A 21,689-nucleotide genomic window follows, 5' to 3' on the forward strand; every position below is an offset into this window, starting at 1 on the left:
TCAAGTCAGATTTAATTTCCTATAATTCTATATACAATTTTCTCAGTATTTTGTTTAGGAAGTTGCTCTAATTTTCCTTATTTTCTTCAGCACAATGTTGTATTCTGATAATTCCCTTAGTTAATCCTTTCTTCCCAAATCCACTACTTATTCTCACATTTACCCTAGTACTATTTAGGTGGGCAAAAGTTATTAACAGCAATAGTATCCCCCCCTTTTAGAACATTGCACAAGATGCCCACCATTCACAAATATATACACGAATGGAATCTGTGTGTGTGTGTGTATTTATGGGTGTATGTGTTTATATTGTGTTTTTTCTTTTAGGATTTTGCAAGGCAAACGGGGTTAAGTGGCTTGCCCAAGGCCACACAGCTAGGTAATTATTAAGTGTCTGAGACCGGATTTGAACCTAGGTACTCCTGACTCCAGGGCCGGTGCTTTATCCACTGCACCACCTAGCCACCCCCTGTATATTCTGTTTTAATGCATACACAGCTAATAGTCTATTCATCAATTCAATGACCATTTTTTCTGGCTCTGTGGTTACTGGAGTTCAAAAAGGCTAAGCATGAGAACTTCAGCTGTTCCCTCAGGCATCATGGGCAACACAAAGGCAAGGATGCTGCACTGAACTGAACTAAAAGTGTATCCCATGCAATCCTACTCCAGTTGGATAAACCTCCTTTTATTGATTGCTAAGTATTTCATAAGTGTCTTACATCATTCCAACATTGAAATGTGAGGCACTGTAAGTCACAAAAGTTAAGCTGTGGAAGGGATTTCAGCAGATTCAGAGGTCCAATCCATATACTAAAGGAATCCTCTCCACCCGCTCCCCAACCAGTATTCATCTAACCCTTGCCTTTAACCAGGCAGGTCATTCCACTTTTAGAAAACTTCAATTGTGGGAAAGATTTTCCTAACATTAAGACTGAATTTATAACTCCTTGCACCCATTATAAAAAAGAAAGTGAAAGGTTAAGTGACTAATGGCAACAGTGGGATAGTTCATTGGCCTTAGAGTCAGGAAGACAGTTCGAATCCAGCCTCAGTTGCCACTTACTGACTCTGTGACCTTGGGCAAATCACTTAATCCTGACACCACCATGTTTAGGGGTCATCTCTAGTCGTCCTGACTCACATCTGACCACTGGGTCCAGATGGCTCTGGAGAACAAAGTGAGGCTGGTGACTTAGGACAGCACCCCCCCCACTCAAATCCAATTAACATGCTTGTCATGGCATCTTCTCCCTGACGTCATCACTATCAAGTGACCTGCGCAGGGTCTGATCCAATTAGGGAGGCTCTAAAAACAAGATGAAGTTGGTCTTCTTGATTCCATGTACATCTATATGACTAGACATCTAGTTGTCTCTAATCTACAAATCATTATGTTTAAAAGATGCTATTTGATTTTTCTGTAGCTTTTGCAGAGGTTTCAAGTATCACATCAAAGTTATCAAATCAAACTCATACAAATACATGGTATGTATATTTTCAAATAGTCCTTGCTCAGAATCCTATTTTAGCTCCTTATCTTATACATAGCAATTACTACCGTTTCTTCTTTTTTCCAGGGATCAATCAAGAGGATTCACACTATTCATTAAGATTAATGCTTCCATTTGTATCCTTGATTTCATTTTTTTTGTACCCTCCTGATGGCTTGTTCCAAAACCTTTTTCTCATTCTTGCCACTGGTTCACACTACCCTCTTACTAAATCACCTGGGCTCACAAGAGCAAAACTTGGCACAGTATTATAAATGTGTTCACCTCACCTCTCTGCACCATTCTCTCCCCTCAGAGATACTACACAATTCAGACCCTTATCACCTTTCACCTAGACTGCTGCAGTAACTTTTTACTTGTACCTGTTTCATCTCTACCCTCTCCACTTCATTTTTCACACAAAGAACCAGAGAGTTGGATGGAACCTCACTGGCCATCTAGTCCAACCCCTACAGGAAATTCAACAAGGAGTCACAGCCAACTGAAGCAGTTGTGTGAGGAAAAAAAAAGGAAAAGTAATTATATAAAGGAGATAACTAGGACAAATCAGTTTAACACATAGGACTAAATGAAATACAACAATCCTTCACTTAGCAGTCACTTATCTGACAGTAAGGAAATTTAAAAGCCAAGTCACAAAGTGATGACATTTCAGAGTATACTTATTCTTGAAAGGAGGATGAAGAGAAAAGAGAGGTATCCTCTGGTCTGGGTGGTCCCTATGTTGAAGTACCTCAAAGCAACAGAAACTCTGCTCTCAATACCCACTCTGACCTCCCTCAGACCCTGACAGCCCAAAAAGAGAAGTAAAAAATTAAGGTAACTGAGGCCCAAAAGTACAGACCTGAAGCAGAGTGGGATCCAAATGAGACCACATCTCAAGAACCTGGGTCTGGGAAAGCTTTGAGGGTCAGCTCTGGGAGTGGAAGTGCAAAGGGGAGTAAAACCAACACCAAAGAGAAAGGAATCTGAAAATAATAGGGGGGAATAATAAGGGGGGGAAGGATGAAAAATCTCTAAAAGATCTAAAAATTACAAAAGGAGGGAAGAAAATTCAGTTAAAAACTTAAAAGCACAATAAAGTAAATCAAAGTTAGAAAAGTAACAAGATACCTAAAAGATTAAAGAAGTCTAAACAGAAACTTCAAGTTAAGAAAATTAAACTAAGACCTGATGAAATATAAAAGCTTGTGGAGTCCCAAAGAGATCAAAGAACCAGAGTAGTATATACCAGAATGGTTCAAGAAATCAAAACTCTGAAAGAATTTTGATAAAAGCAAATGGCAAAATCTATGGCTGTTATTACAGGAGAACTGATTAGAAGAAATCTTAAATCCATACTGGCAACCTCTCCAAAGAAGTCAAAGAGAGAACAACAACACAATAGAAATATACTGAAATGAAGGAAAAGCCGACCCCAAAAGCAATTATGTTAAAAGAACATGAGACAGATGTCCCAAAAGAAAATGTCAAACAACCTAAATCATGATGCAAGAATACAAGAAAATTGTCCAAAACTTAATACAGAAAACAAAGAACAATCCCCCCCCAAAAAAAAGAAAGAGGGGAAGGATTAGATAAGTAAAGGGAAGCAAGAAAGAAAGGAATAAGTCAAGTAAAACTTCAAAACAGAGGAAAGGAATGCAAAAAAATAAGGGAAATTGTTCAAAGGTTAACAACGTATTTTAAACAAATCTAATGTAGGACAAAGTACTCTCTTAAAAGAGCAAGAACCCTTCCTCCCCAAAATCTCTATTCAAAAATGGAGGAAAACATAAACCTAACTCTAATAAAACAGAAGACTGACAGATTGGATAAGAAAACAAAACTTTATACTCTATTCCGTATAATAAACAGTCAATAATTGAAGAAGACATGCCTTAGTATAAAAACAAGAAGCTGCAGGGAGGGGGAAGTACATTATCAAACTTTTATAAGTAATATATAGTACTAATACCAAAACTAGAGAAGATACAAATACCAATATCATTTATATTGACTCAAACATTTTAAAAGAAATCCTATTAAAGATTATAGAGCTTATCCAAGTTGGATTTATTAAAAAATTAGATTTATATCAGGGATTTAAAGATGTTTCAACATTGGGAAAACAATCAACGTAACTGATTATATTAAAAACGAATTCATCCAAAACAATTTTCTCAACACAGAAAAAGTTTTTGACAAAGTACAATATTTATTTGTAACTTATAAAGACAAGATGCTCACCCTCCCTATTGTGTGGTATTAGTTGATAAAGTTCTTGAAATGTGAGCAAAAGTAATTTAAAAGCAATGAAACCGAAGGCACAATAGTATAAAACTATCCCTATGTTTTTAACAGCGGTTTATTTACAAACTTCTAAGCCATCAAAGAAACCAAGGAGGCAACAAAATAAAACCATAAAAATCAAGAGGATTTCTGAGCAACAATAGCCATCTTGCTGTTCTTCACATGCAACATTTCATCTCCCAATTCTTCATTTTTGTCAGTTATTCCCCCATTCTTGGAATTCTCTCTTGTCTCTATCTTCTGGTTTCACTTAAGCCTTAAGTCCAGCCTTCTGCAAAAAAATGTTTTTCAATCCTCCTTAATACTAATTCCTTACCTGTGATTATTTCTTCTACGTGTGTGTGTGTGTGTGTGTGTGTATCTTATTTGTACTTAGCTGTTTTTTGGTTAAATTATGAGTTACTTGAAGGCAGGGATTGTTTTTGCCTTTCTTTATATTCCCAGTGCTTAAAATATTACCTGACCTATTACTGGAGGTACTTTAATAAATGCTGATTGATAAATGTCACAATAATAAAATTACAAAAACAGCAATAATAGAAAGGGAAATCATTGTGAAATTAACTACAAAATGATAAATATATTATCTGAAGAACAAAAGAAACCCATAAATTCCATTCAACATAACCATAAAATGCATAAAACCTTTGATAGTCAATCTATGAGAGCATACTCAGTCACTTGTATAGCATAAATCACAAAATGATTCTAAAAGAAATAATGGATAACAAACAGTTGACTGAAAGAATGAATAAAAAAGCATTTATTAAACCCTTACTAGGAATACACAAACAGAAAAGACAGTTCCTGTTCTAATGGGAGAGACAATACATATGATACAGAAGTGCTTGCCCCCACCCCCCCTACCCCCCTCAGCTTAATCATAGGCGTTGCTTTTAGAGTGGCTTCCAGTTCTGGATATATAAACCCATTTTCTACTTCTCTCTAGAAGTGTAACCTTTATTCTGTTAGGGCTGTCTCCTCAGTCTTTCCATGTTCATTCTCCCTCTGTGTCTTGTTCTTGCTGCTTCCTCCTCATGCAATGATCACCATTACCACCAGGTAACAAAGTACATGAAATTCATCAGATCCCAGGGTCCCACAATAAATGGTTGAAAAGTGATGCGAAAATCACAATAAAAACATTTTACTGATAGAAAATTTTGATCTGTCTTTTCAGTCTTAAATATATTAACAAAACATAAGTTTCTGTTTATTAAAGGAAATAATCCTAAATCAAGATAAGCTTATTATCTTAAGATAGTGCCTTAAATTTTGACTAGTTTAATAACACACACACACACACACACACACCCCCACACCCACCTATAAAGGCAGAAATTTCACTTTCCCTTTGAACATTCCAGAGCTAGCAAAGACAGTAAGGAACAATAAATAAAATTATGGAATCCAAAACTTTTCCAACACACACAAAATGGAAGGAGGAAAAAAGGGACAAAAAAAATGGTCAAAAAAAGACAAAATTCTTTCCTAGCATCTAGTCCAAAAAAATATAAAAGTGTCTTAAAATCTTGATTTTCCCCCTGCTTAAAATGGCAAATTTCCCTTGTAGTAAAAGAGTCAAAATCAGAGTTTGGGAGTTGTAAGCGACATCAAAAACTATAGAACTGGAATTATCACTATAACACATCTGATGAGAGATCATCCAACTCTAAGATCTGGGGGGACGATACAGAGTAAGGGTGAAGTGGGGGAGAATTCCACCTCTCTAGGAAGCTCATTTTACTTCTGAACAGCTATAATTATAAAGAAGATTTTCCTGACCTCAAACCTAATGTACTTCTTTGCAACTTCTACCCATTACCCGCTCTGGGAACAAAAAGAAAAAATCTCATTCATTCCTCCTCCATGAAAACCCTTCAAATTCCTGAATATTACCACCCTGTTCCCCACCCACCCCAATCTTTGCTTCTAAAGATTAAATGTGCCCAGTACTTTCAGCCATACCCTCCTCCCCCAGAGGACAGGAACTTGGGCCCTTTACCATTCTAGTTGCCCCACTCTGAATACTCTCCAGCATATCAATGAGTTTCTTAAAGCATGGGGAGTCATAGGGCTAAATTAATGTTTAGCTTTTTTTCCTTGGAGTTAATTAGAAGATGTTTCTTAAGAGGAGAATTACCAGGTCAAAGAATAAAAATATTTTTATAGATCATTATATATTTCTAACACTGCACTCCAAAAATGGTTGCACTGTCTACAAAGCCAACAGCAATGTATAATTGTATTTATTTCTTTACCATCACACTAACATTTTTATTTTTGGTAGTTTAATACACACACACACACACACACACACACACAAAAACACACAATAGGCCAAGTCAATTTACAGCATACATACTGGGATGTAATGGGACTTAAGTGTCTCTGAAAATTAAGCTAGAAGTAAACTGATTTCAATAGAATGTATTAAAAAAACACACTAGATTGACATCACAAGACTTCAAATTCTGCTTATACTATATACATATGTATATTTATATATACATATGTATATGTATATGTGATCTCTGTTCCCATCTAATACTCAAAAGTTCTGCCATCTTTTATCATTTATCTTGAACCAGTTAGATTGAGCACCCTTGGGAGCTAATAATCAAATTTCCATATGTTTAAGTCTATGAAGTCAGATCAGTTAAGCCACCAGTGAAACATAAATGATGGCAACTGAAACGACAGAGAATATATTTCTTTTACACTCTATGGCAAGGCTCCACTGGGGCTGGAACAAGTTTAGCCCATGTTCCTATTTTCTGACATAGCTACAAACAAAAAAACAAACTTTAAAACCTAAAGATATTAATATAGGCAGAACTCCATCTAATGCTATGAATTATTTTCTTGAAAATATATTACATAAAAACAGTTAAGTTTCATAAGAGAAACTAATGTTGTTACAAATATGTCTAATTATGCTAACAGCTTTGCTATTTATGACATGGTTTGGTTAAAGTACATTAATTACACAACAGCAATGCAAATTTGAGGACTAGGATCTGACCTATATCAAGCAATTCTGATGTTTAGGGCAAATTTAATCAGGTGACTACTCCCTTACTCTAACATTCTCCTGGGTGTTCTTAAAGCACAGTCCAATCCATCCTTGGAGAAGCCAAGGTCCAAAGTGCTCTTGAGGGCTTCTGTGTCAAAAGAAAACTCTCTCTCTCTACAAAACAACCTGGCTTCTATCCTTGAAGAACCTAGAAACCCTAAAGTGAGAGAATAAAAAAGTATTTATTAACTGTTTACTTTGTGACAAGCACAGGATCTAAATGATGGAGAAAATTTATGGGGGGGGGAGTAGAAAAAGAGTGACAGTCTCTCTCTCAAGGAGCTCAGATTCTTTTTTTTTTTTTAGGTTTTTGCAAGGCAAATGGGGTTAAGTGGCTTGCCCAAGGCCACACAGCTAGGTCATTAAGTGTCTGAGAGGCATTTGAACCCAGGTCCTCCTGACTCCAAGGCAGATGCTTTATCCAATACCCACCTAGCTGCCCCAGGAACTCAGATTCTAATTGAGACAACCCAAAAGACAAAGTTCAGCTGCAGGGAAGATGGAAAGGTTTCAGAGTTCTAAGGGTTTTAGCACTAGAGGGGAAGGCAGAGCTCAGAGATACCTGCATAATATAAGGTGGTTGGCACAGTGGACAGAGCATTAGCCCTGGAATCAGGAGGACCTGAGTTCAAATCCAGCATAAGACACTTAATAATTTCTTAGCTGAGTGGCCTTGGACAAGTCACTTTACTCTATTGCCTTGCAAAAACAAACAAACAAGCAACTTAAGGAGGTCAAACCCCAGGGCTGGAGGCAAGGCATAGAGAGGACTTTAAGAGGTAGAAGGTAAGGTCTGATGGTCTTCCACCTAATCAGACAGGATAGAGGTGTTGTCTCCCATCTTTTCCAAGCTCTGGGAGCAGTCAAGCAGCCTAGGGAGAGGGCAAAAGCCAGAGGATGGGTTCTGGGAAAGCCAGAAGGGAAAGAAGGTATAAGGGGAATATCTGGAAGGCCATCCTGGGGGATTCGGAAACAGACCAGGGCAGAATGTGAGGGGGGGAAATTTAAAGGGGATGGGGCCATACTCCTCAGGTAACTGGTCTAGTGTGTGTGTGTGTGGGGGGGGGGGGGGGGGGAGAACTTGCTGCTGCTTATTCCTGGGCTGTCCAAATGATATGTGGCTTCTCTGTCCAAAACCTCACCTGGTCTGGGTGAAATAAGTATGTCTTTAATAGATCCTATCCCTCTCCACTCTTTACATCCAGGGAATGACTCACAATGAAATGAAATAAAAAACAGTAAGTTATTTGAAAAATTAAGTGAAGAAATTATGTCAAGACTTTAAACTATAGATATAGAAAAGTAGGTCTATATCTCCACAAAACAAATTTAAATAATAGGAATGAACCTCTATATTAATGCATATTATCTATTGGCTCAGACTCTTCTGCTCTTAAATTCAACCAACGTAAATCTTACAACTTATCTATCAAGAAGTTTTGTACACAGATATGCCTATGAAATATAATTCTATAATTTCAAATATCCTCTATGAATTATCTACAAGCAATTTTTAAAACTCTGCTTTCCCCACTACCACCTTCTTTTGCTAAGCCAGGGATTGGGAACTATTTCCAATGATTCTCCAAGGAAAACATAATTAGACTGTAAAACTACTATTTAAAAGTTTAACATAAAGTACTAAAAGCTAAACATAAGTGATTTGATTATCCACTAATTCTGTATTGTTTCAGATGGTGCTCCTCTCCATTAGGGGATATAACAGAGATAAATGACTTCCTAGGAACCTGAACCTCTCAAAGTGCATCAAAAATCTGCCAATTAAGTGAAAAGGGTCTCTTAGATTAGCTTCTCCCAATAACTACACCAGAAACCCCATCTTTTCTGCTCCATTGGTCAACCTATTTTTCATAGAATTCGAATAAGTTTGGTTACCTAATTTTCCTCACATAAGTTAGAAGCAGCCAATCATGAAGTGACAATATTAAACGTGACTAATGACAGATCATTAGGGAAAAGCAAATAATCCAAACAACAAAACCAGCCTCACAAAAGAAAGGTCAATTATCCTATCTAATCACATAACTATGTTTCAGAACCAAGACTCATCCCTCAAAATGTCATGGTTTTTGCACTATATAATGCATCTTAGAGGCAATTAAAATTTTTTTTTCAACCATTAAGACTGGGCACTTTAAGAGGTACTTGCAATTACTTGAAAAATTCAATTAACTTTATTCCCTGATGATACTGAATGAGTAATTTCTGTACCTTAGGCTCTGTGCTACTTAGATCTAGAAATTTATTTGTTCCAGAAAATGCAAAATAGTAAATGATATAACACAAACTAATAAAATGGAGCATTGAAAGACTTTCAAAATACTTTTCTCACTAAAATCGTAATAACAATAATAACAGCTAGAATTCAAAAAGTGTTTTAAGTTTTGCAAAGAGCTTTACATATATTTTCTCATTCAATCTTTATAACAACTGATAGGCTCAATTATTAATCCATAAATGGGGGAAGATAGCAGCTGAGTGACTTGCCCAAGATCACATTCAGCACCATATCTATCATTTGTGTCATTCAATAATCCTGAGTTAAATATAAGAATATTCTCCAGTTTACAAATGAGTAAACAGGAATATTTGACCTTAGCTGTCCTCACTATTCATTAAAGTTGAAATTTTCAACTATAGGTCCTCAAAAAAGACACTGAAAATTCTGTAAAAGAAAAAAAGTACTTTAGTAAAAAAAAAAGTACTTTAGTAAAAGTAAATTCTCCTTAAAAAAGAGTAATCCTAAAATTTTAGGAGTGCTGAACAAGATCTATGAAGAGGCTGGGTGACTGATCCAAATCTGCCCCAGACCAGTACCAGAATTCAAAACTGGGGTGTAATCACACTTCCAATAAGGTGGATGCAATAGCTGTAGTATGATGTCCCTCTTGTTGTATTCATACTGTCATGTGAGTGCCCAAAGGAGATACAAGGGCATGATCAGTACAGTGTACCTGTTTTTGTGCCTGTGCATGTTACTTATTATACTAGTGTGTGTGTGTGATGGAACTAAAACTAGTGACTGCAGTTTTTTGACTACTTCTTTTAAACTATTTTCCAAATTGCTTCTACTAAAAATCCATTTGTGATATCTGTAAATATAGATAAGTTGGCCTAATAATTAGGGCACGCAACTTCTTTACTTCTTTTACTCTATTTTCCTTCCTTTAAAAATCCATCTACAACAAATTTTAAATTCTATGATCCTTTTAGGAAAGATAAGCAAATATTCAATAATCTACACATACACAGGTAGGTATGACTATATATACACACTATCCCCCAAAGTCTTCATGCAGTTTAAAGTTCCGAAAGCTTTAATAGTTTTCTTCTAGAGCTGTATATTATATATATATGTGTGCATTTATATGAATGATGAATAATTGAGGGCAGCTCCTTACTATTCCCTTCACCACCGTCCACATGACTTTGGTTAAAGATGTTAGTAAGACTTGCCTCGCACCATACCTATAGAGAGTGACGGGTGGCCCGGGAAGAAGGGGCCAATTCCTGGCTATTTCTTTACTCTATTTTCCTTCCCTTAAAAATCCATCTACAACAAATTTTAAATTCTATGATCCTTTTAGGAAAGATGGACAAATATTCAATAAGTAACATCTACACATACACAGGTAGGTATGACTATATATACACACATATAGTGTCCCCCAAAGTCTTCATGCAGTTTAAAGTTCCGAAAGCTTAAATTGCATTTTCTTCTAGCGCTGTGTATATATATATAAATATATATATAGATATATGCATTTATATGAACGATGAGTAATTGAGGGCAGCTCCTTACTATTCCCTTCACCACCGTCCACATGACTTTGGTAAAGATGTTAGTAAGACTTGCCTCGCACCATGCCTATAGAAAGTGACGGGTGGCCCGGGAAGGGGCCAACTCCTGGCTATTTCTTTACTCATTTTCCTTCTCTTAAGCCCCCGCGAAGGGGCCCCGGAGCCCCAGCTGCACAGACACAGCTCTTATGTCTCCGGTTATGCTCCCGCGAATAAAACGCGTCCTCGGGGTCTCGCAACTCCATTGTTCAGCTACACCGTTTCGCCAGTGCCTGCCATGGAAATGCATTTGCAACCCCCCAAGGGCCGCCCCGGAGCGCCGCCCCGCCCCCGCTTACCCTCCGCCGCCGCCTCCCCGCTGCAGCCGGCCCGCTTCCCGGCGGAAGAGCCCGACGCACTGGCGCCAGCAGCAGTTCCCCATCGCATGCCGCTCCGCCCGCGGCGCCGCAGCCTCAAGGCCGAGCGGCCCCCGCGTCGCGCGCGCGCCCGGGACCCGGCCCAGGCCCCCGCAGCCGCATGGGCGCGACGAGCCGCCGGCGGGCTGGGGGTGGCGCGCGCGGAGGCGCGAGGAACAAAGGCGCCCGGCGCTTCAGCAGCCGGGGAGCGGCCGCGGGGGGGAGCCGAGCCCGAGCCCGGCGCCCCCTCAGCCTCTAGGCCGGCCACGTGGAGAGAGGGAACCGCCGTTTCCTTCCGAGTCCGGCCCGTAAACCCCGCCCTGCCCACGTGCCTCCAGCCCCGCCCCCCGGCCGGACCCGCCTCTGGCCCCGGGCCGAGGCCTTGCGTCACTTCCGCCGGCTGCTCCTCCGGCCGAGCCTGCTGCTGCGGCTGCGTGTTGTGCTTCTGAAGGGGAATGTCCGGCGGGGCTTTCCGTAGGATCCCTCGGCCCCGCCCCGCGCCGGAAGCCCGGACCGCCAGCCGCCCCGGCCTCCGGTCCCCGGGGAGAGGGAGGAGTGAGAAGGTCGGGCTCTCTGGCGCCTTCTCCCGGGGCCTGGCAGGAGTGGCCGCATTCCGGGCTGGCCCCAGCTTGGGAGACGTCGCCCCGCCACGTGCGTGCGGAGCCGGGCAAAGGCGGACCGAGCCTGGGAGGCCCGGAGGCAGAGGGGAGCCCGCTCGGTCCAGTGCCGAAGCCCGGACATGCCCCGAGGCTCACGGACTCCGCGGAGTAGTGACATCAGGTGGAGCAAATACATGAATATGGACCCAAGGAAGCCTTCTGTACAGAAGTCTGCAGTGCAGAAAACTGCAAGACTGGGGACACCGATATGGGAATTGGCACCAAACTTGAGAAAAGAACCGAGAACCCCCGCACTAGTCCAACTCCTGAGATCCATTCTTTTTTTTTTTAAAGATTTTATTATTTCGAGTTTTACAATTTTCCCCCAATCTCACTTCCCCCCCACCCCGCACAGAAGGCAATCTGTCAGTCTTTACATTGAGCCAAATTGAATGTGATGACAGAGAAATCGTATCCTTAAGGAAGAAACAAAGTATAAGAGGATAGCAAGATCAGACAATAAGATACCAGTTTTTTCCCCTAAATTAAGGGTAATAGTCCTTGGCCTTTGTTCAAACTCCACAGTTCTTTCTCTGGATACAGATGGTTTTCTCCATTGCAGATAGCCCCAAATTTTTCTCTGATTGTTGTGCTCATGGAATGAGCAAGTCCAACAAGGTTGACTGAGATCCGTTCTTAAAGATTGTTCCAAAGGTTCATCACATCCAGAAAATTAGCAAAGATGAAAAAAGAGATGTGAAGGCTGAAAGATGAATAAATTATCAATGGAACTGGGATTGTTGTGATCATTACAGAAAGCAATCTGTAATTCAATTTGAAAAAATGACTAAAATGTTCTTCTTTGCTACCTCTATACCCCAAGAAGGCTGACCCAAAGGCCTCATACACTGAAATATTCATACTAAACTGGAAACAAAATAGATGCTAATTAATCATTTGGAGAATGACTAAACAAGTTATGGTACATGAACATAGTGAAATATTATTGTAGAGTAAGAAATGATAAATTTAAAGAAGCATGGAGGCACATGAAAAGATACCAAGGGACCTAAGTAGAAAACAAAACTCACAATTATGATAATGTAAGTAGAAAGAACAATAACAGAAACATTTTTGATGTAAATAATATTTTACTTTTTCCAATTAGATGTAAAGACAATTTTCAGCATTCATTTTTATAAGATTTTGATTTCCAATTTTTTTCCTCTTCTCCCTTCCCCTTTCTCTTCATGCCCTCTCCCTTCCCCCAAACAGCAAGCAACCTGATTTAGGAAATGCGTGTATAACCAAGTAAAACATATTTCAACATTAGTCAAGTTGTGAAAGAAGAAACAGAACAAAAGAGCAAAAAAAGAAAGTGAAAATAATGTGATTTAATCTGCATTCAGATTCCATCAGTTTTTTCTCCCAATGTAGATAGCAGTTTCCATCATGAGTCTTTTGTGATTGCCTTGGATCACTGTATTGCTAAAAAAGAACTAAGTCAATCAGTGGAACAATGAACAACAAAAAATTTAGAATCCTTGTGAAGAAAGTGCTTAAGAAAATACAAATGGTTCTAATAAGCTGTTGTTATCATTGCATTAGTGCTGTGCATTGTTTTGTAAAAAAAAAAAAAAAAAAAAAAGATGGGTCAACAGGTGTCCTGAAATAAAAGCTTAGAGAGCTGGCCTTAGAGACAGGAAGACTTAGATCTTAAATTCTATTCAGAACCAAATTGACCCTGTGACTTGTTAAATTATTTAAGTTCTCAATGCTCAGACTAAAAGTTGCAGAGCAGAACTATCTACATCAGAGGAAGTTTATTCTTAATTGTTTCCATATACCAATGAAATGACAAGTCATCAAAAGAATAAACAAAAACAGCAAATTTGATGGGTTCAGTGGATACTTTAAGATATTAATCATTTTTTAAAGATTTTGAATTTTAACTACTCAAATTTTGTGGTTTGTGCATTAAAGCCTAGAGAAAGTCTGTTTAAACCGATTGTACTAGCCCCGCCCACCCTGTCAGGCCACCTTGTAAAACAGGGCCAAATGGGAGCAGGTTTCTATACTATTTCTCACATCATGTTACTCCTAATTCATCTGGCCTTTATATTTACACTTTCATTAGAAATGGAAGTTTGAACATGAGGAAAGTATTCTGATTGCTATTCATTTACCAGACAAGCATTTCAAATTTCTGCCTGCCTGGGTTTAAACCTGTTAACTTTATTACTGATGAAATATGCCTTCTTCTACTACTAATTGCACTCTTCTTCCTGGCGCAATTATTTAAACCTTTCTACAGCTTGCCAAAGTCCAGTTTCCATTCAGGCTTTTCTAAATCCAGGACCCATTTCAATGCCTTCAATATAATTGGGAGATTTCTCTACAGAGCACTTAAAATGTCAGGCTCATAATTTTTGTGTGAGACAGATGAACTGTTTTCTCTATTGCTGAATGACCTCTGAGTAATTTTTAATCCTGGGCACAATAAAGGCCAAAACACTCCCTACAAGAAGGAGGTAAATTAAAGAAAATTATTACTGTTTCTGAGAATAGTGATTTCTAGGAAAGAAGTTTAGTTTCAAATGAACCATTCAGTCTAGAGAGAGAGACAAAGAATTGAGATTATGACTTACAAAATCAGAAGATATATTTTTCCTTGGTTTTATTTTTATTTTTTTATTTTAGGTTCATCAAAAAGCAAATATAATCTCGGTTGGAGTGGGTTGGAGTCACCAGGCAAAGGTCCTTGCTTAAAGTCTGCCATTATGAATTGTGTAACTTTGTACTTTAATTTTTAGCCTCAGTTTCTTCATTTTACAGCAGGGGTGTTGAAATTTCTCAAGTCCTTTCTTCGAAATATGTGCCCATTAGATCAAGGTTAATATGTTACTTATTTGAGTAGGGATTCCACTGAACTTTTAAAAAAGCAAATCTAACTTTACCATAGGGAGGTTACTTGGTTAACTAATTAACTGCCTGATGGAAAATGGAGGCATTTATTGAAATGATGAAATCTAAAAAGTGGGAGGACATAATAAATTGATGAGAACTATTCATACCTTTTTCCTAGAAATGTATGAAGTCAGTTAAGGCAATTTCAAGAAATCTTAGAGATATGTTGTAAAAAAATTAGTAGGCTGTCATAGGTTTTCTTGGAAATAGAGTTTAGTTTTCTTGCCTCCAGTGCTGTACACTAGAAGTTATGCAGAAATAGGAGAGTACATAGTATCATTCTCTAGAATTTATAATCCATTACTTCTAGGCTAGCTGTATTAAAAAGCATTCAAAATAGTTTTCTTTTGCTTTTTATCTCACATATTTAATTGTTTCTAGGATGAATTAAAGATATTTAACAATTCATCAATAAGAATTTATTGTCCATTATGTTCCTTCCAGCTAAGGACTGCTTCCCAAGAATTTCTTAAAAGATTTTTTGAAAGATTTCCTAGTTTTAGTGCAATCCCAGTTCTGCTTCCTCCATTTTAATGACATTAATTCTTATGGAAATGTTGCCCAGCAGCTATCTCTGAAAGTGCTACAATTCCTCACCCCCCCCCCCATACTCCAATACCTCTCTTCAATTGAAGATGAGAAAAATAAGTTTCTTTCATCCAAGTCCTTGACACTGACAAATTATTAGAAACAAATGTGACTTTTTTAATAGAAATAATAGGGAGAAGATACTTTACCACCTGCTTTGCCTTTGTACCTCTGAACCACTAGGATTTGTAGCTAAAACTTTTATTAGAATATGAATATCTTGAGAATTGAGGCTATTTTTAAAAAAATTTCTAAAATAAAATAAAAAGCTGGAGACTTTCCATTTGTATAGCTCGCACTTATTTCAGAGTCTGGTACATGGTGAACATTTAAGAAATGCTTTTTCATTCATCCGCTATTGGACTGGTCTCTCACTGAACTATACCGTTTTCCCAATTTTTTTTCACTTTTCTCTCATCAATACATGTCCTTTCACCTTGCTATATACAAACTTTATTAGGGGATCCATATGTGGTATCAAAATCTCAGTGAACACCCTGACAGAGGAAGAAAATGATAGCCAAGGGACCTTTTCACTCATTTCTCTCCTCACTTTTCTTTCTCTAACTGTAATACCCAATTTTCTACATCCATATAAATGTAGTAAGGCTGTCTGCTACATATGAAGGATGGGGGTATCATTGTGTAACTTAAAGGGAGGGAAAATAGAATTCTTTAGAGTCTTCTCCATTGGCCCTTCTTCATAGGAGAATTCTTATTAGGTGAGTAAACAAGAGGTTGGGGGCACTTTACTCATCTCAAAGTGAGAGAGTATTACTGTATTTTCTCATGTATAAGAGGCATCATAATTTAGGGGGCTTGAAATTTGAAAAAAAATGTATTACATAAAGATATTGAACTCAGGGGCAGCTAGGTGGCACAGTGGATAGAGCACCGGCCCTGGAGTCAGGAGTACCTGAGTTCAAATTAGGACTCAGACAATAATTACCTAGCTGTGTGGCCTTGGGCAAGCCACTTAACCCTGCTGCCTTGCAAAAACTAAAAAAAAAATATTGAACTCAAATTTTATTCATTATGAAATTCTTCTGGGCAAGTCTCGCATGTGGACACATGCTTGGTCCATTCCGTTTCATGAATTGTGTCTCCTTTGAAATCAGACACTTCTTTTTCATCAGCCATTCTACTGGCCTCCTGCTGGACCATTTTTGTGGACACAGGAATTCCACTGGCCCTTTGCTCTTCAACCCATCTCTTCACTTTCCTTTCTAACTCAGGCCATTTGGCTGACCTGCTTCTCATGGCCTTCTTCTGCCAGGGGGTTTCCAGTCTGGTTTCTTCTTCCTGTAGCCAGTCTCAGATTGTTTTCTCAGTTGGAGGAGGACCAGACTGAGGTATAGCAGCACCATTTCCATTGACTTTTGCAAACTGGATCACTTTGAATTCAGCACTGGACGAAAATCTTTTCTGAAACATTTCTGGGCAGAATGTGACAAAATGACACCTAATATACTTGTAAAAAAATGTGAAACAATGAACACAAAGACAAAAGTGTGAAAAAGTGGGAACTGTAAGTAAAAAAATATACAACCACTATATAAGATGCTCCCAGTTTTTAGACCCCCAAATTTATCAATAAAGGGTTCATCTTATACAGTATACAGTATATCTATTTGGTCATCTAGCTATTTTTTAAGTTTTAGATAAAAGTGGTTTTCAGGTTCAAGCTATTCATTAATGAAAGAAAGAGGACTCCTGTTTTACATCCAAGGCTTGACTCAATTCTCACAAAACATCAATTCCATAGCTATCAGCAAAGAAACATTTTTATTCAAAACAGAAATCAGAAAAATAGACACATACAAACATACCAATGAAGAAACTCTTCTGTTAATAGCAATATAACTCAGCTCAACCAAGGGGAAATTCTCTCAAATGACTAGTGTAACAAATTGGTGATAGGGACATAATGAAGATTATTAGCTCCTTTCACTTTGGCTTCTTTCCAAAATCTTATTCTCCCTTCAGCAGCTTAAAGTGGAGTTGGCCTCTTCCAACTTCTCTCTTAAAGCTGGAGGCCAGAAAGGCAACTGCAATCAAGAAGAGACTAACTTGCTAAGTGCCCCACTCCTCACACTGTTGATCTCCAACAATAAGGAAATAATCCTTATCAATGGGCTTTGGAAATGGTGTTACTTTAGTTTTTGTCAGTGTAGAAATTTCCAAGGTCCTCTTTCAAATATATATTGCTATATTTTGAAATTTTTAAGTGGATTGTGGAACGAAAAAGGATGTGAAATGTTGAGTCAAAAGCCAAGTTAGAATAATGATTCAAACTTTCAATAGACATTTATTCCTTTTAAATTTTATTTTATGGCATTGGAGAAGTTAACTTAGCTTAAGTACTTCCATTTTAATAAAACTATTTTTCATTAAAATTGAGAGAGCACATGCACTCTAGTTTCCTTTTCTTGTTTTGTTCCATTTTTATTTATTCATGCAAGTATCACTTAACCAAAGAAAGATTTTGGAAACTATATTGAATCTAATAAAATTCCAGAACAAATTATTTAGTGGATGATTTGTGAACAATTGGTCAGGGACGAACTGAATTTTGTAAAAGCAAAAAGATATTATTAATTGTGAATGATTTTATTGTCATTATCATTAGGAACCAGGATAGAGAACAAAGTCATGATAAATTAACCTGATCCTTTTTTGACAGTGTTTTTGACAGTTTTCTTTTAAAGGAAACTTCTTTACTTATAATGTGTATGCATGTCAACAAGGTATTCGATAAAATTTTTGATGAAACCCTTCCCCTTATTCCTCAAACAGCAATGGTTCTTCCCTTTACTAAGTGTGTAACTTTGGGAAAGTCACTTAATGACTCTTTGGCTTCAGTGTCCTTATCTATAAAATGAGGGAGTTGAACTAGAATCAAAGTTCCTTCCAATTCTAAATCCTGTTATCTTTATGATAGAGTCAGAGAAAAATGGGTTGCATGATAGGTATTTTCACGGTTGAATTTTCACTGGTTGAATTATTGTAACCCTGAATTATTGTAACTCCCAATGATTGAAGTTAACTTCAATCATGATTTTTAGGGACACTGAAGGACATGACTCTTAAATATTTTTTTTTTAGGTTTTTGCAAGGCAATGGGGTTAAGTGGCTTGCTCAAGGTCACACAGCTAGGTAATTATTAAGTGTCTGAGGCTGAATTTGAACTCAGGTGCTCCTGACTCCAGGACTGGTGCTCTATCCACCACACCACCTAGCCACCCCAAGACATGACTCCTGACCCTGTCCTGTTCAATATTGTTATGAATGACCTAAATTTTTTTACCATTTTAAAATGTGAAATAATATGAAATAATAAAAATAATAAAATATGAAATAAAATAAAAATAATAAAATATGAAACAGAGCAAGGAGGAATAGATAATAGATTAGGATAATAGATAATAGATTAGGATCCAGTAGCCTAAAACAATGGGTTGAATCTAACAAAGTGAAATACTTGGTGAAAATACATAACTGCAGGATAAAGGAGATATAATTTAACAACAGTTCACTTAAATAAAATTGGAGTGGGAGGTAGTTGATGACTAGTTCAGTATTCATCAATAGTTGGATATCGATTCCAAAATAACCCATACAAACCCACAAACAAAAAAACAAACTTCAAAACTCCAACAGAAAAAAGACCCTACACCTAATATAAATAATAAGTTTCTCAATGGCGGGAACTATATTTGTTCCTGTGTAGGATATGTGTGTAAGTATACAAGGATACAAGTGTACATGTGAGCTTGTTGCTGAAGGATTTGAAATAATGTTAAATGTGAATTAGGAGCCAGAAGGATTTTTGCGACAATAACATTTATGATATTGATTATTCTCTACAAATTGATAATTTATATACCTTGATGCTAAAAATCTTAATCTAAGTTTAAGAAAAAGAATTCACAGCACTCCACTCGTGGTCAAGAAATATAAAAATCTCAGTTAATTCATGATGAGCTAAATTTGAAAATGAGGTTAATCAATTTCCAGTTAAATAACTTGTGACCTGGTTTCACCACTTCTTTTGGGCCATGAATGATCTTGCCATGATGGGAAAGACCATGAGTTATATTCCATTTTGTTGCATTCTTGAACCACAAATTCCAACAGTATCTCAAATTCTAATAGTGAAACAATATTAATAAACTTAAGGGGTTACCCTATAACACAGTTTTACTTTCTTATCTATTTATACTTAGATCTCAGAATTACTTGTAACTGAATTTTTGTAAACTGGGTCTTATTTTGCTTTTGGCTTCAATATAAAAGTGGAAATGTATCTCCATGGAAATTTTTTTTGCCCTAACTTGTTTTAGTATTTCAAAAGAGCTATGGGGCTATCAGAATAGTTGGTCCCTCTGCTTATGCAGTTCCAAAATCCTTCCATCCTTTAGTAGTAAACTGTTTCATGAATCACTAGAGACAAAAATATTAAGAATTTTTGGAATGAATGAATAAAGAATTTATTAAGTGCTTATTGTATGCAAAGTAATGTACTGAATACTGAGGATACAAATAGAAAAGATAGTACTTGTTCTCAAATAGCTAGGTGCTCCAGTGAATAAAGTGTTTGACTTGAAGTCAGGAATTATCTTCCTGAATTCAAATCTGCCTCAAATACTTATGTGACCCTGGGCACATCATTCCTGCTTAACTCAGTTTCCTCATCTGTAAAATGAGTTGGAGATAGAAGTGGCAAAACACTCTAGTATCTTTGCCAAGAAATTTCCAAATGGGATCACTTTGAGTCAGATATGACTGAAAAAGATGACTGATCAACAACTAAAGCAGTTCATTTTCTAATGGGGGAGATAACACAAATGGGTCCTTAAAGTAAAGCACCATAGTAGATGGCAATGCCTCTTCTTTATTTTATTTGTTAAATAAATTTAATTCAATATCATTTCTGCCCATAAAATGATGTCATAAAATGTCAAACTATTTCACATTACCAAAGACTTTGGTGGTAATAACTTTCCTTTTTTGGGTGTTGAGTAGTTGTGATTGTAGCACCTGCAGGAGCAGTACCCAGGCTGTATCACCAAAGAAGCTGCTGGAGTCTCCTGGGTTCAGAGTCCTGGGCCATCTCCATTAGGATCTAAAGGGAGATGGTGGTCAAAGTGGATTAGCTTGCCTGACACATCCAGACATCTTTATGTCCCTTAGGGTTATCTTGTGGCTTCAGTTCATCATGCTTACCTGTCCTGGGAGTGGCAGTTGGTTGGAAATTGATTGGGGAACCCTTCTTCAAAGCATTGCTGGATCATCATGGATGTGGCTATGGGACTGGGCCTAAAGCAGGAGTCTGGCGGGGGGCTGGGGATGGAGATGGGCCATGCACGAGGGTTGATGACTGACTTTATCTGACTGTTGACAGAAGTTTGTTTCTGGTGTTAAGAAACTAGATGAGACCTTTCTCCACAATGACCTCTCCCTTCAGGGATGACTGTGGCATCCAGCATAGGGGTGTGGGAGATGCTGCTGCTCCCAAGGCTCTTGGATTCTGATTTCTGGACTCTCTTCAGCAAAATCTGAGGGGTGATGGTGGTCAAGATCTAAGGTGGTGATGGTGTTGACTTGCTTGACATATATTGCCTCCTATCTCTTCTTCAAGATTTTTTTTTAAGAAATAAACTCTAGGGGTGGCTAGGTGGTGCAGTACACAGAGCAGCAGCCCTGGAGTCAGGAGTACCTGAGTTCACATCTGGCCTCAGACACTTAATAATTACCTAGCTGTGTGGCCTTGGTTAAGCCACTTAACCCCATTGCCTTTCAAAAACTGAAGAAAAAAAAAAAGAAATGAACTCTAGATTGAACTATATTGGTCTACAGGTCACAAACACTTAGTCCATTACTGGACCCTCAAACTTTTCCAGTTTTCCAGAAACTTCAGGAAATTTTGTTTTATATGTATACCTTTGAGAACTCAGTGGCATTCTTATGGGTTTCTATGTAACATAAGAATAATGGTACTTGGAATGCAACTTCAGAAATCTTTGTATCTAATTATTACTTTGTAATCCATAATATCTGAAGATGAGATGCATAGTAATGAATTAACTAGTCCTTAAAATGCCATATAGTAGCCATCCTTTTATAATTGAACTGGGTCATACAGGCTGCTCACACTGCCCCTTCCATGGCTATCTCTACCCTAAGAAATCTTCTTTAGGGTTGGGATTGCTGCTTCATAACATGAAGCTATCTTTTTTTTTAAAGAAAGATTTTATTTATTTAGAGTTTTGCAATTTTCCTCCCATTCTTGCTTCCCTCCCCCACCCCCCACAGAAGTCATTCTGTTAGTGTTAACATTGGTTCCATGTTATACATTGATCTCAGTTGAATGTAATGACAGAGAAATCATATCCTTAAGGAAGAAAAATAAAGTATGAGATAGTAAAATTACATA

The 21,689-nt window shown here is 37.8% G+C and overlaps 1 protein-coding gene across 4 annotated transcripts in view; it reads right to left on the reverse strand.

Moving 5' to 3' along the window:
- Positions 1 to 11,369, reverse strand: part of AP1AR (adaptor related protein complex 1 associated regulatory protein) — a 50,218-nt gene extending 38,849 nt beyond the window's left edge. The window contains exon 1 of one of the 4 annotated variants that reach the window (XM_074228698.1): positions 11,043 to 11,369. In XM_074228698.1, coding sequence (XP_074084799.1) covers positions 11,043 to 11,125 — 83 coding nt within the window. In that variant the 5' untranslated portion in view covers positions 11,126 to 11,369. The remainder of the gene's footprint in view (positions 1 to 11,042) is intronic. The other 3 variants (XM_074228700.1, XM_074228697.1, XM_074228699.1) reach the window with 3 other exon arrangements.
- Positions 11,370 to 21,689: the final 10,320 nt, after the last annotated feature.

This window comes from Macrotis lagotis, chromosome 3 (assembly GCF_037893015.1).
Source record: "Macrotis lagotis isolate mMagLag1 chromosome 3, bilby.v1.9.chrom.fasta, whole genome shotgun sequence".
In the NCBI taxonomy this organism is placed as follows: Eukaryota; Metazoa; Chordata; class Mammalia; order Peramelemorphia; family Peramelidae; genus Macrotis; species Macrotis lagotis.